Below are 16,075 nucleotides of genomic sequence, written 5' to 3'. Positions count from 1 at the left end.
GTGAAAAAACCTCATCTGTATTCAATAGCACGCACAGTGCACATGATAAAACAAACCTCTCACTGCTAAATCATTTGGTAAGTATGCTATTCATAAAATTCTCTGTAAACATCTGCCAAGATTATTTTCTTGTCCATCTCTAAAATTTATATTATACTAATGATGATTAGCTATAAGCAATGAAAACATCTGTATATGATCTGATGTAATAAATGTGTGTATAAATATTTACATAGGAAAAAAATATATTTTTTTCACATTTATCATGGTAAATCGGTGCTGAAAAGCACCCACATGTTACCATATAAAGCATTACACAAATTTGCTATTCATGTGTGATCATGTTCAGAGGGAACACGAAGCCTAGAAAGCCATATAAAAACACCATGTTCAACAGCTAAACACACTTATATCTGCACTTTCATCAAAGTTTCTTACCGGTTGGTAACCTCGACACAATTAAAACAATACATAATGTAAGAGAAGCAAAACACATTGTTGCCACTGGCAAATTGTCTCCAAAATCACATTTTGTGCTTATTTGATATACGAATATAAGAAATGACTAAACAAATAAAAAAAACTTAAAATGCCAAACATTTCCATACATGTTTTGGGGAAAAGTTCTTAAAATCTGGCCCTGAAGGTCTGGAGTCCTACTGTACTTTGCCTTCACCTCATAATTAGAGGCTCATTTTGATCTGGGAAACAGGTGTTTGCACACTTAAGCCAATAAGAGACCACAGTGTTGATATGGAAACGAGCGGTACTCTGGACCTCTGGGTCCAGATTTGAAGAATCCTGTTTTAGGATGAGTGGTTTTGTCTTGGATACAAAGAGGCATCCGGTGTGACAAGCTCCACTCTTTTAAACCTATAACAGGGTATCTAGTCAGTTCAGAGAGCAAGGCCACTCTGGGGGGCAAATAGGCAAGAAAGGTCTGGCTCAGTCTTTGAAAGTCAGAGTTGGAGGTGGTGTAGGGGAGGGCCCTTTGAAAAAGTGGGGCAAGTTCTTGGTGTTGTCAGGACTGCTTCCTCTGTCAGGCAGCAGGATGATATTGCCTTTCCTGCGCAAGGTGGAGTCTCGGCTGGATGCGATTGACAGGGTCTCGGAGGCAGCCTCACTGCCCCCTTCCACGGGCGTGACTCGGATGGTGGTAATGCCTTGGTGGTGGTGGTGATGGTGATGGAAGTGGGGGTGATGGACAGGCTGATGCTCATTGCCGCTCATGTCCGGCAGGCTCCTCTTCCCATCAACAGAGCCGTAACCATCTTTTAGAGACTCACAGCTCTCTGAGTCACGGTTCAGGTCATTGAGCTCAAAGGACTGGCGTATACTGCCACGCTCCTGAGGTGGTTTCCATCTCCATGAGCCACTGCCATCAGTGGAAGGTGGCTTTACCATGGGTTTGTTTTCTGGATGGGCCTCTACCCTTACGATTCCTGTGCTAGGCTCCTGGTCCATGAGGGCTTTGTATCGGATGGAGCCAGTGCAGCTAACAGTGCTGCCCTCGCTCTTGGGGCTGCCATGCAGCATACCTTGCTGCTTGGACATGGCAATAACTTGCATGATACGTGGCTGACTGTTAGTCCTGCAGGCAGCAGTCTTCTCTGCCACCTTCATCCACTTGGAGCGGGCGGCCCCGGTCCCACCCCCTCCGCTGTCACTCATTTCCCCACTGTCCTCTTGAGGGGAGGAACTCACGTTCTCCTGTGTCTCCTCGGGGATGTGTACCAGCTGCGAAGACCCCGGCCGTGACTGGATAGACACCCTGGCCCCACCCGTTATCCCGCTAGTACTATTGTGATTGGTCAGTGGGGCAGTGCTGGCAGCAAGTTTCATGTACTGGCCTGGAGGTCCACCACGGAGCTCTCCATCTAGGCCCACAGCTGAGGGCTCAGAACTACACCGGAGTTCCATGTTATGCTGAGGTGAGTGTCCAACCTCTGCCTCCATTACTTGCAGTGAGAGCTTACGGTTTTCGTTCTTGCTCTTCCACTGTGAAAGCAGCTGTTTAGAGCGTGTGGAGTCCATGGAGGCATGAATGGAGGCGTGGCGGCGTGGTGGCGGCTCCTCTATGCCAGTGCTGTGGACTCGGGGCAGAGTGTTGCTGAAGGTCACCAGGCTCTCCTTGCAGAGCGGGCTGGGCGGTGTGATGCACTCCACTTCAGTGCTGGCCCTTTTCAGGCTGGTGAGGGAACTGGTCTCTCGTTGCGGCCCACGGAGCAGCACGCTCTCAGAGCGAGCGGAGGACGGACGCTCCCTAACACTGATGCTCTTGGGCTGCAGGTGGCGTGTGGTGTCTTGGCTCAGGCTTGGCAGGGTTCTGAGAGGCTCACGAAGGGCTGGAGGGGGAAGATGTTGTTGCTGAGGCAACGGTTGCTGCGGAATGTGCGGGTGCTGTTGGTGCTGTTGGTGCTGTGGGTGTTGTTGGTGTTGTTGGTGCTGCTGATGCTGTTGCTGCTGACGATGCTGCTGAAGGGATGTGTCCTCACTGGGTTTGAAGTTCCCCACTGCATACAGACCCTGATGAACACCATAAGAGCTGTATTATCATATCACTATTGGTTGGCTCCTGCTGTAATGAGATTCAGTTTGGAATGTGAGGTTTTGCATTTAATTGGCAATGGAAAAAAAAAACATAGAAAAGTCTGGGATAGGAGTATAAGCCCATAGTTTATCTTATAGCCATAGCCCATATATGCCCACAGTTTTTGCATGTACTTTGTGAGTCTGTCTGACATAATTTAGAGTTATTCATTTTCACAACCTCAAATGAAATGACAGTGTCCAAAACTAATGCCCATTCATAATGTGACTTCCATTCTTTTTTTCCAACATTCAGGACCAGTTGAATAATCATGTTGCAACAGATGAATGACTATGGAATCTCAGTAGGAACATACCACAGGAAACAGACTGAGAACATGGAGTATTAGGAACAAGTGTGAGGGAATGTGTGGGTGGGCTGAGGGGATAAAACCACATGAGATTTGCATGTGTGAGCTATTTATAACTCCATTAGATCGCCATTGTCTTATCATGCTATGCTAATTTCACCCCGAATCTTCTTCCGAGGCAGGTTTGATGGTGAAATTCAAGAACTGGTCATGGTAATCTGAGTTGATTAAGAGGCTTTGAGTAGCTCAGATATATGATGGAGAGGGAGAGCAGGAGAGAGAGAGAGTGAGAGAGAGAGAGAGACAGAAAGCGAGAGACACAAGATCCACTCACCAGGTACACGGCTATACCTCCTCCAATGAGAAAGCCACAGTAGACGTCAATGGCATGGTTCTTGAACTGAATGATACGGGTCAGTCCACAGATGATGCCACAGATGATGAAAGAGAAGACCAGCAGTGGCTTCAGCAACTTAGACGAGTCAGTAAGGATGGCATTAAAGTACATCTGCAGAAGAACAACAGTTACTAGTACCATATGCTTCCTTCAACCCTCAGAACAATGTTCATTTTTTTACACACTGACAGACAATCTTGGTTTAAGGCTGACACTCTTCTCTTCAGGGGGAAATAAGCCCTAGCACTAATGTGTGAGCAGCTTGACTGCTTAATGAAGCACAAGGCAGAGACAAGAGCCAAATGTTCCTTTTGACAGGGCTGAGGGCAGGTGGAGCAAGGGAGGGTGACAAAACCAGCATGCCACTAAAAGACAAAGAGGGAGCTGAGTAGACGCCCTTTTAAGAATGGTGGTCTAATTAAGCTTGCTGAAGGGTATAATTGATTGAGGAGATGAGGCCAAAGTGATATCACGATCAGACACATTTTCAGAAAATTTATCAGGACAGTCTTTGAGGGAAAGATCAGCATTTCACCATAGTCATTGTACCATAAATAGATTAATGCATGAAATTACTTTTAAGTTAGCATGCTTACACCCCAAAAAATGCACTCACACAAAGTCTCTCAATGTGCTGCAAATCAAATAGATTACTTACAGAGATGTACACAGCAGCAAAGGCTGCCAAGGTGGCATGCTGGGACGGAAAGGACTTCCTGTAACGAGAGGCAGTGACAGTCTTCTTCTGCTTGACTGAGGAACCATGAGATTGAATCTCAAGGGAGGTATACCATGAAGGGCACGTCAAATGAGAGCTGTCCCCTTTATGATATGCCTTTTATTACTCTTTACAGAATAAAGTGTATTAGACTCAGGGAGGCCATTCTACCCACACAGTGTCTGAACAAGACAGGCCTGATTGTGCATGGTGACTGAATAGTAAAATTGTTGGAATTATATTGGAGCGAGGCAGTGCAAATGGATGTGTGTGGGAGTGCTGGAGCTAGCTTGCCAATGAGGCCCGTCTCTGAAGCGCACAGAGACTGAACTTTGTGTGGGTTTTGCCGGAACACCATGTGAATATTCTCTCTGTTGCCTTCACACCTCTGCTTCAGGGTAAAAATGATGGCGAAGACCAACCCACATTCAAAAGAACGGACACACCAACTGTAAGTAGAACTGCTTAAATGGTATGGTATACATAAGCACGCAATATAAGACAATAATAATAATATTATCTAAATGTATTACTTTTCAACGATCCACTGATTGCAGAGATTCTGAGAAGCATTTTAATGGTAATATAAATTACCTGAAATATTTGAATATCAAAAGTTGAGCACATCATAATGCATCCCCCCATACAGTATGAATGAAGCATATGAAAATTCTGATGAAAACAAAGACAGATGATTCCATTAACTACGACATTCTGTGGCGACCTGAAAAGACATTGAACTGGCTGTTCTGATTTACTGTATAGCAAACAGACTTAGCCACAGGTAGCTACAAAGCACTAAGTATATACTTATAACAAATAACTAATGACAGGTTTGTATTGTTTTTTAAAATGGAACTGCTCTGACCTGCCAGCATTAATGGCAGCTGGATCTGCTCCTGAGCAGATGTCCTCCACAATGAAAGAGTTCTCATCACAGGTGGTGTTGAGGGTAGTGTAGTTGGGCTTACACACGGTGAGGAAGTAGGGGGCATGATAACCTGTGGACAGCTGGATGACATCTGTGATGAGAGCAGTAATGCACAAGCCAAACACGTGGACCCCTAGCAGGGAAGAAAAACACATGGTTTCTCCATTACCAGGATTCAAATACATCAATAACCTTGCCTTTATTTCCATATTTAAAGTTGCGTGTTGTCAAAGTTCATGTAGCCTACACTTTATAAAATTTCAGCATTCACAAGCAGCTTTATACAGTCAGTAGCTATACATTGTCAATACTCATGGATCCTTTTTAACACTGCAAGCATTTATACATTAAAATTGAAAAAGTGTCAAGATATGAACACTAGTATTGTATCTGGCAAAGTTTCTCTTCATAGGTATACAGAGAAGAGAATCCAGGTTTTTGGAGCTGACAACCAATGCTAAATCTTCATATTCAGACACAAATGATGAGAAATGCAACGCTTAGCATGCAATTTGTATAAACACACTGTTAAAATAGGCTTAAGGGAAGATACCTACCAATAAACCTGACAGCTCGTCGAATGTAGGAGTTGAAGTTGCAGCCAGCAGCATTGATATTGGCCTCTGTTTTGATTGAAATATTTCTTCTGGTTATGCAGCAGTACAGTATCCCTTCCCCAATCATGATCTGAGAAAAGTTAAGCAAATCACTGGGTTTGTATGAGCAATATTTTCACCCATTTCCTTCAAGCTTCTGTACCTAAACCACAAGACTAGAGACAAAAGGCTAACTGAGGTCAGGGCCAATGAAATTATGATCCAGTCACCTTCATGAAAGTATTTCCATTAATCTGTCAGCACATGAGCATGATTTTAAGCTGTTCCTGTTTAATCAGGAAATCTTGTGAAGGGCAAGCATTCATTCATTTTCATCGCTAAATCGAATGCAACATGCGGTTTCCAACCATCACCTGTGAATATATAGATTTCTATGCAAAGGCCCTTGGAAGGGAGCATGTGTTGCAGTGAGGCAGAGAGAGTGGGGAGAGTGGGGTGACGTTGAGCCACCTGGTCTCCAACCCCTGCTGAGTCCATGCACAGCATCCGCCCTCAGCACCGCACTGCACCGCCCAGAGCAGAGCACTTCCCCATTGCATCAGGGCAGCTGGAGCAGCCAGCAGGACACACAGACACACACACACACACACACAGACACACACACACACACACACACACACACACACACACACACACGCACATTCAGTGCCTGCTAAATGAGCCTCATGCTAAGGGCCCAGTTCCGCTCTATCTCTGGCAGTGGTATATAATGTTGCACTATTGTTCTTCATCAAAAAGAGAAAATGGGGGCTGGTAATGCTTAAACTGTCTGAGATCAATAACAGAGCCTAATGAAAGAGGCACAGCCAGTATAAAACAAACATTCAAGGAACTGAAAAGACAAAGAAATAACTTAAAAATGTGCAGATAGATGAAAACATGTTTCTATAGGCTTCAGTACAATGTACGTATAAAGAAGAAGTGAGCCACTCAGAGTGTTGGCACCATTCCTCATAATGGATTACAAAGCTTAAACAAAATCAGCAGAGCAGTAAAATCCACAGAACATTTTCAGTTTGAACACCGCACCTTCTGTCAGCTGTTCACAGGATAAACAGTGAGCTCAGACATGCATTTCTCAGTCTATTCTTTTGGCACCCACAGTTATGATGCACATCTCTCTATCCAAGCTTTGGTAACACTACAGAAATCAAGTTGTCGGCTTTAATTGAAATCATTATGCAAACTCATTGTCTTGATTGAATCAAGCAAATGTTTGATTTCCATCTTGACTGACGTTAAGGTTTTGCAAACTCAAATAAACGTGAACTAATTGTATTATTTTATAGCGAATGAACAGACGAGGTTGATTTCACAAACTACTCGTCTCTCTGTTCATTTGTACAAAAATAATTTTCAGAAAGTGTAGACATCTCAAACTGTTCCTTACTTAAGAAACAGTTTGAGAAAGGCCACCAAGGAGACACGCGGCCACATAGAGGGAAGCCGCCTACACGTCACGCAGCGAGAAAGACTGAGAGAGAAAAGAGGAGAACAGAAGGAGGGGAAAAAAGGGAAGGAAAAGCCTCTGTGTCTGGCTGAACCCGTCCAAAAAAACTTGTGTCATGTGGATACACACTGTCAACAATTCCGGCAGATGCGCCTGCGGCAAAGACCGAATCTACGCTGATGTATGAGTCTGTGCAAAACTAATGAGAGAACATGCAGATAATTGAAGAGAAAAAAAAACAAGCATATAGTACCCTACATTAAAGCCTCTGTGAGAAAAAAAAATGCATTGACTTGACTCTCTGGGTTTGAAGAAAGATCTACCCAGAGGCGCGGATCTCTTCACGCATTAGCAACAGAAATGCATTCATATCTCGTCTGTAGAAAAGAGGCCCAAAGAAACTGGGTTCCTAACAGAAGCTAAACGATTCTTCCCCGTCCCTGCAGCGTGTGCGGATGCCCGGCTGGATGAGTGAGCAGGATGGGGACTAACTGTGGCTGCTGGGCAGACGAAGGCCAGGCTGAAGAGCATGAGGAAAGGGATGACTTCACGCGATGGGTCTATGTAAGGCATGCTCAAACTTCGGTCCTTGCAGCTGTAGCCAGAGCGAACGGGTTTAAACACATCCGTCAGCTCCAGGAAGTACAGACTGACCACTGACGACGCCAGGATTGGGAGCTGAAGAGGGGAGAGAGAAGTGAAAAAAAAAAATTAATTAGACTGAAGGAATTATATAGCGAACGTAACTGAACCAGTGACTGAAAGTGAACTTTGGATGAAATCAACATCACACTGACCCTGCTACCCACCCCATCAGCACTGCTTTTCAGATTGCCACAAATGAAGTCAGGAGGTAACTGACCTCTCAGATGGACTTCCATGCTGGCTAAAATCTATCACCTGTTCTAGTTTTTAAACAACCTCACCACCTCATGATTTGGTGCTCGGCATCACAGCTTTGTAGGTGTAATGGCAGTTAAGGAATAAGTTGACATGATTAAGTTCTTATTCTAAATGCACTGTGATTTGTGAGAAACACTGTGCTCTTATCCTTCCTAAGCCAACAGTTGCTTAAACTCCTAATGACACCCAACAGATCCTGACTTAAGTTACAAAAGCAGAATTTAATTTTGAGGTATTTTCTGTGTGAAGTGAAATGATTATTAATCATTATCAGTGGTTTCCTCTCTCTCTCTCTCTCTTTTTTTAAATACATAGTCATCTTTTCAACTGAATGTAAGAATGTATATAAGAATGTAATGGTCATTCACTGCATACTTATTGATATGATGACAAAACATAATTGTATCTAACATATGACATTCATATTACATTCGCTTGTTATGTACATTATATAAGTACAATAATAAACATATGATTTTACACTGTTGCACGGCGAGAACATAACTATGACAGTAACATGCTGCAGTGGTTTAACTGGCACAGAACAGTGTATCAGTGAACAACTGCGCTTTTAACATTCTGTTATAATGCATTTTAAATAATCATGGTGAGTGTGATGAGGAAATTGTATGACGTAAAGCAAGACCATCAAAACACTCAAGCTTGTACAGCCTTGGCCCAATAACCTTTTCTGGTCCTTAAGATAAAAATAGCAGACAGAACAAAGAGCACTCAAACTCTGCATGGGTTTGCAAAACTTAACGGCAAAGCATCATTAAAGTTATACAAACAGCTGAAGTACAATACAATGAAAGCATACAAGCCCTTGCCTGTTTATTTGTATTAACTCTGGATTCTCACTAAACCTTATGGACCCATGTGTGATCAAAGAGATTCATTAAATGGCAAGCACTCACAGGCCCTCTGTTTGTCAGTTACCTCCCTCTCAGACTGACCTAATTAACTAGTTAGGCTTGATGAAGCAATTAAATGAACAAAGATTTGAATTTGATGTCTCTGAAGTGAGCTTTATATCACAGGTGCTAGTAGGAGCTTTAAATATGCTAAACCCTGAGTGCAAAGCAGGCAATGGAAGCACATTTTGCAATTATCATTTGAATAAGATGTACTTCATTTAATAAATTCTCACACAGGTGAGGAACGACTGAATTTCATAGTTTGTGTTGTCAGTAGAGTTGTAACTCATAAGGACTGGCCAGAGATCTGAAACCTGACAGTGACATTTTCAGTGTATAGTTGCTTGATACATGATTAGCTGCTTTTACTTCCAGAATTTACTGAGCTGGGATAGAACAATGGATAGACAATAGTTCTCTGCCGCTGCTTGTCTTGATGGCAGTTTGGGTACAATAATTTTTAAAATTTGCTTTTCAACCAAAATCACGGCTGCTCCATGATTTTAAAAAGCGGTTCTATGGTCTAGGTAAAGCAATGTAATGTCATCCTTTGTCCTAAGAGTATGAGGGTGGACACTATTCGATTCACTACACATTTAAAGATTGTTTTGGCTATTTACAGTACACTACTTAAAGTGTTCATGAGCCCTGTAACACCATGTTCACTGTAGACATGCAATCAGTGATGATGAAACACTACAGGACAGATTTGTGGTTACACTGGGCTCCACCTGAAACCCAGTGATCCACCTGTTTCTTATAATAAACCACGCCCTGACCAGTTCCTGATGGAACACATGTATGACTTCACTTGTGCTAAATCTTTCAAACTGACAAGTACATGCTCACTAGAGAGTTCAGAACCTTTTCAGGCAAATTTGATTCAACTGCCTGCGCCTACATGACCCATAAAAACAGTAGGCTGGTTGACTGGTCCTACTGTGACTGCAAATCACAGCTACATCTCAAGTGTGTTAAGCCCCTGGTACAACTGAAACCAAACTAATTGCTTTCAACCACTTCATTGCTCCTTAGACATGTGGGCAAAGGGAAGCGTGGAATGTAGGTTATGATAAGTGAAGACATTTTCAAATACTATTAAGTCTAATGAGAGTGCTCCATGAACTTTCTGGCTTACTGAAATCACACACAGATCCATTACTTAAATTTTACATTGATCTGTTAGCTTACAGACAAGAACAACAAACACTGTGTTTAGTGAGCTACCAGTGAGGCCTCTATCAATACCAACTGACCAAATAACAATTTTGTTTATACCACATATTGAGAATTCTTTTCCAGTTGAGATGATGGATGATAGAGGTGAGAAAATGACATGTCTAGCACACATTTAACAACTGTGGACTTGTTGGAATGCTTGTTTGATCTACCTAATTGTGTGAGCATGGTCATTTTGGGGGGTGACAGCACCTCACTAAAATGGTCAAACAAACAGTAAGGTCAGCATTTCTCCAAGGTCAGCTGTCACGTTTTGTCACTTGTACCCCATGAGATGTGACACATTATCACATGATAATGCTGCACATGGAGGCCAATTCTCATGAGGTAATGTGTCCCATTTTTAAGTGTGAGTGTTCAGTTTGGTCCTTTTTGACTCAGTGCTTTGATATCCATGTCATATTTGACAATAGAGGGGCAAGTCCCTGGTAAGACACAATATCTGAGACCACGAATACACAGAAAAATGACATTGAAGCCCTATCATTTGTGAAAAAAACAGTAACTAAACCACAGAGAGTATGTTGTGCCCGAACCTTCACAAGAAAACCGCACATTGCATGTATCTGCATTCGACCCCCCAATACACACACATCCACCCACCCACACCCAGCCACCCACCCACACACACACGCACACACACACACACACACACACACACACACGTACACACACACACACACACACACACACACACACACACACACAGACAGCAGCAGCAGCTGAAAGTCACTTTCTGTTTTTGTTTTATTGTTTGTTCGGTTCACGAAGCATAATTTCTAGTTTACATAAGAGGACCTACATGAATAATGTTAAAGTTAGTGGAGATCAGACCCATCTCTCAGGATAGCAACGACTGACGACACCATGGACTTCAAGGCTATCAAATAAGGGCATGATTGGCATTAGAATGCAGTGTACTTGACAAATCTGATACACTCGTTTGCAGAGGGGAGTTCACATGAGACATGGCTCAAAATAATCAGACAGTTTCGAATGGCATCACATTCGATAGGCTATCAATGTCTGTAAAGGTGTGTTGCCTCAAGCTCACCTACCTCCACGAAATAAAAGCAGGGCAGCAAGGTAACGCTGTCTTTGGTCATCTTTCCTTTGAGTCTTCCTTTTGCAGACATGATGAACCTTCTGTCTGTCATACAGTGTGTGAAAAGAGAGCAGATCTCAAACCCAACTGTTGTAGGTCTTCCAAATAATGATAATTACGCCTCCCAGGCTGCCACCGTCTCCATCCTCAAGTGTCGCCGGAATGAAATGAGTGGTTTAACTGCAGCCAACACGTCAGTCAGTCAGTCGCTAACCAAATGCAACAGAATCAAAGCCAACTACATTGCGTACCTGTTAAAATGATCATGATGGCATTATTACAAGAGAGTGACAACGGAGAACACAATTATTGCTCAAGGCTGTAGAAACATAACGTTTTCCCCCTTCACCAGTGATGCAAACCCGACAGTCTGTAAGGGGAAAGGAGAAGTATCGTACCAGCCGTAGTGACGTCAGAGGTGTACCAAAAACCTATTTTCACACGGTGAGCGCGCAGCGATCGAGAACGTGGTGTTTGTGTGTCTTGGAGTCCACACAGACAAATATGCAGAGCACACGCAGCACACACAATTTCACACTACAGATTAAATCAACAGCTGAGCCTTTTAAGTCTTGTGTAGGTGTGTCACACACTTTTGTATGGTTGCTTTGCTTGCTGTTTTTTGTCTATTTGATCATGACATGGAAGATTCACATACTCATCTAGTACAATAACATTTCACTATAGGCTACTGTTCTCCTAAAGGCGCCGGTAAAGATGAGGCTTGTCATACTACTCTTTGCTGTCATCGCCATGTCTAGACACCAGATACATCACCAGACAAAGTAAACCACAATACATTAGTTTTTTGGGGGGATATTATCAGTTCTATTAATAAAGCATAAAATCGTGGCACCTTTGAGCACAAATGATCACTTTGGTAGTGTTTTTCCCCCTTCCCTTTCTTGTGAGATCTCTCGAGATTTTAATGACATGTTACTAACATTAAATCTTTTTTTTTTTTTTTGGAACATGTCAGTACTCGTTTCGGCATAATCTATACACATACCCATACTGTACGTATTTTCGAATATTGCACTTGCTGACTAGTTTGTCACTGGATAAAATACTTGGAATAACAATTAATTGCTTGTCACAGTTCGCTAAGAGTTTACATTTAGGCAACATAAATCAATGAACAGGTGTCTGCAGTGAATTGTAATGGTTACAGTTTCCACATGCATTTCAAAATCGACTGTAATATCTAAATTTTTAGGCATATTAATCTGCAATGTTTATTTGAACACATAAATAATCACGATCACATAAACATGAAAACTACACATTCATGTAAACAATTGTAAAGGACTGAGGTCTTTTTATTTTCCAGATACAAAATCCCAGATAATAACGACATGATTTATTGAACACACTCACCACCTTGTGGACTTTTATTATTATTACATCAGTAGGTTACTGCAGTCTAAGAGCAGAATCAACAGGCAAATGGACCTCTTTAAGGACGGACATACAGGTGGATGAATGTATCTGTTTATAGATGAACGGATGGATGAATGGTTGGGCTAATCGATGGACTGAGCCGATTTGCATCAACCCTTTTTTCATTTACACAGTTTCTGTAGTTTGCAGAATCGTTTCCTCATTTATTTTTCGAGTGCTTAAAACTGCCATCTAGTGGCAAAATCACGTGATGAATGTGTGCAGGCAGCATGAGGATTGAGCAGTGGTGTGTAAATGAGTATGTAGAGTGACTATGTTATATCCTAAACAGTCACACAAGAATATTGCCCCAAAACAACATCGCGAATGAACTTCTGCATATGTATCTACGGCTGAACGACTTAGTTTTCAGATCATCGTTGGTCATCATCATCATCATCATCATCATCATCATCATCATCGTTGTCGTCGTCATCCTGGGGTATACATCCTCATTGGTCATCAACAACACCAAGCTTTGTCCAGTTTGGAGTGTTTATTTATTTCAACAGTTCTTGGGTCTTTCAAAAACAACGTCCCTCTAGATTATACAGTCTGTAGCAGCAGTGACAAACACTAAACAGGAAAGGCACTGTGTTACATTTTGCCCTCGCAGTGCTGTCTCATGCATGTAATTGATGATACACTTCTGTTGTTGACAAACAGTAATCCACAAAGGAAAGACCCAGTTCTCTTGTCAGATTTTTTTTTTTACTTCTTAGGAATAATTGAAACAAAATTCAATGCGGGGCCACCCCAGTACTTCTGATTTGCTCATAAGAGAAAATATTCCTGTAATGACGTCTCATACTTGCTGATACAAATGAAAACATCTCCAATGAATGCTTTCTTTTCATTTCTTTAGTGCTGAAATGATCATATTTATTTTAGGCACTGTGACTAATGAATTTGTGCCCTGATTTTCTCAACAAGAGTGGATCAATTTGCATGCCAACTGTACTTTACATCAAGCAGTAATCCAGTCACTCAGCAGTGGTTTTTGGCTTCACCCTGCCTCTAGTCTGTTAAACAGAGATCAGGTCAATTTTGGCCACCCATGTCAGACACATCAAAAATCATTACATGCCTTTAGGAGGTTGCCCAAGTTTGCTGTCCTTCATCAGGAAGCACCACATGTGAACAGTAAATTTGGTTTCTTTGTAAAAGGTCAACCCATCAGAAAAGTGGATAAATTAAAGCTTACCTTTAAGAAAATGTATATTTTTTGTACAGCTAAACTGAGATCTGTATCTAAAGTAAAGAGCAAAGTCTGTTAATTTGGACATTTTCTGTGTTTGGACATTTGGACATTTTCCTGCCCACACCTGCCAGTACAGAGAGTACACAGTATAATTTCTTAGTTTTGTTGTTGTTGTTGTTGTTGTTTTCTATATTTGTTACAAGCACATACTTTTACAGAAACACTGTTTTCTTTTTGTTGTAAACTGCCCTGTCCTATGGGTGATAAGTTGACCATAGACCATGTTCACTCATGAAAAAGTATTGATTATGATATCTTTTTGGGACTCTTTCTCAAATTGGGTTATTAAGGTGAAGAATTTTATTGATGTTAGAGTTTAAGTCCTTAGAAACAGTAAACAGGAAAGACATTGTGTCACATGTGTTTAGGGCTTGTAGCTATTGATCAGTCTTACAATGTTTTCAACAATGTACCAGAAGATCTAAAATTTCAGAAGAGGATTGACATTCATGCAAGAGAAAACTCAACAAATTGAAAGTCAGTCATTCATATACTGACTTACAGCTACATTTGATCAAAGTAATAAATTATTTATTATTCTGCTATTTATGTATGTATGTATGTATGTATGTTTGTATTCATTTGATTTTATCTGGTTTGTTCTTTTCAAAACCTTGTACCATATTTTTAGGGTGCCCTGTTTTGCAAGTTGTTTTAAATGTGTGTAAATGTGCGTTCCTCACTAATGATTTATCCAACAATAGGCTTGTATAATGATTAAAGTTGCTTATTTCATGACTGCCAGTTAGGCACATATGAGAGTCACAAATGCAGTGACTTGTCAGTTTGGACATTGTGGTCATGTGTGAAATGTGTAGTTTTTTTTGTTCTCCATTTATTAAAATGTATTGTCATTAACCTAAAGCAGGGAATCCTAGGAATCTCGATCACTGTTTGCAACCCCCCCCCCCCTCCCAAATACAAACATAAATGCTCAGATGCACATGGATATACAATAAATTCATTTAACGTGGGGACGGGGTGGAGGGGAGGGGGGGGGGGGCGTGGAGGGGGGGCGTGCTCCTCACGTGATGGAGAGGACGTGACGGCATACATAGCAAAGAGTTAATGTAAAAATCATTGATCGTAGATCTTTGTCCACCAGAGGGCACATTGTCACGGTTGTTTAAAACCTGTTTTGTCAGCAGTGCTTTACATGATTCACCCGAAGACGTGTAAATATTACTCGGAATAAACAGATAACAAGGAAAGCTACTTTAGTACTTGAACGTGACTGAAGTTATACTTCTGTCTTATGGAAGTCTCACAAACTGTACCTCTCTGAAATCTGAAACACCACATCTGGTTAGGTGGTATATGTCAATATAAGGGCTTTTAAAGGTTTAATCGTCCGGGACAATGAGAAATTGGAAGTTACACACTACAAGATGAAACAGTTTGCAAATATATCTAGTTCAAAATAATATTTTTTTTTTTCTAAAACGTAATTGAAAGTTTATGAGTGAACTGATATGTTACTAGTGATGAATCTCACGTAAACATTTAGGATGCCAAATTTGCATGACTGGACAATGTATTAGAACAGACTACCTAATAAGCAGGGATTGTGAGGGGTTCCCTCACAGCTAGAATTTACATGTAAGTTTTCTTAAGTGACATATTTATGATCAAGCCTATACGAACTGGTACCTATGCACTTCTGTCATCTTTCGAATTGTTACTAGATTCCCGTGTCACAGAATAGATTGGTATCCGCATTATTAAAATGACATGAGTTAATACACTTGTTACACCACAGTTTGTCACACTGTCCATTCATTTGTTTAGGTCAGTTAATGTGAAACAGGACTGAAAACCAGCTTGCCGAGAGTGTAACCAGGACGTGCTCTTGACCGTGCTGAAGACTGTGTACTCTGCGATATCATTCATCAACTCGAGCAAAGCATACACTCGCCTTCTGCCGACCCGAGAGCACGTCAAGCAAGCGTAATCGCTACTCCGTCCACTCACATACCACACAGAGCGTACCTTCAGTCGTGTCCGACACGACTGTTGCTCTTTTCCAGTTCTTGTCTGAATGTCTGACAACATGTTTGGTGGATTTGACGTCGTCGTAAGTGATAGATATAGGAGGAATATGAAACGAGAGCGAGTTATGCCTAGGTTATCGTAGGAACCGGCTGGACACATATGCCTGGGTTATACAGAAAACAGCGGATTTCGTCTTGCTCTTGTG

The 16,075-nt window shown here is 41.7% G+C and overlaps 1 protein-coding gene across 1 annotated transcript; it reads right to left on the bottom strand.

The window, feature by feature from the left end:
* Window positions 1-945: 945 nt before the first annotated feature.
* On the bottom strand, window positions 946-11,208 carry plppr4a (phospholipid phosphatase related 4a). Its single transcript, XM_030775415.1, has 7 exons — window positions 11,131-11,208; window positions 7,506-7,691; window positions 5,504-5,633; window positions 4,884-5,079; window positions 3,956-4,013; window positions 3,235-3,408; window positions 946-2,526 (listed from the first exon to the last, which is right to left on the bottom strand). The coding sequence occupies exons 1-7, from the start codon at window positions 11,206-11,208 to the stop codon at window positions 946-948; spliced, it is 2,403 nt and encodes an 800-aa protein (XP_030631275.1).
* Window positions 11,209-16,075: the final 4,867 nt, after the last annotated feature.

Source organism: Chanos chanos, chromosome 5 (assembly GCF_902362185.1).
Source record: "Chanos chanos chromosome 5, fChaCha1.1, whole genome shotgun sequence".
Taxonomy (NCBI): Eukaryota; Metazoa; Chordata; class Actinopteri; order Gonorynchiformes; family Chanidae; genus Chanos; species Chanos chanos.
The sequence above is the reverse complement of the archived record's forward strand: the minus strand, read 5'-3'. Positions and strand labels throughout refer to the sequence as shown.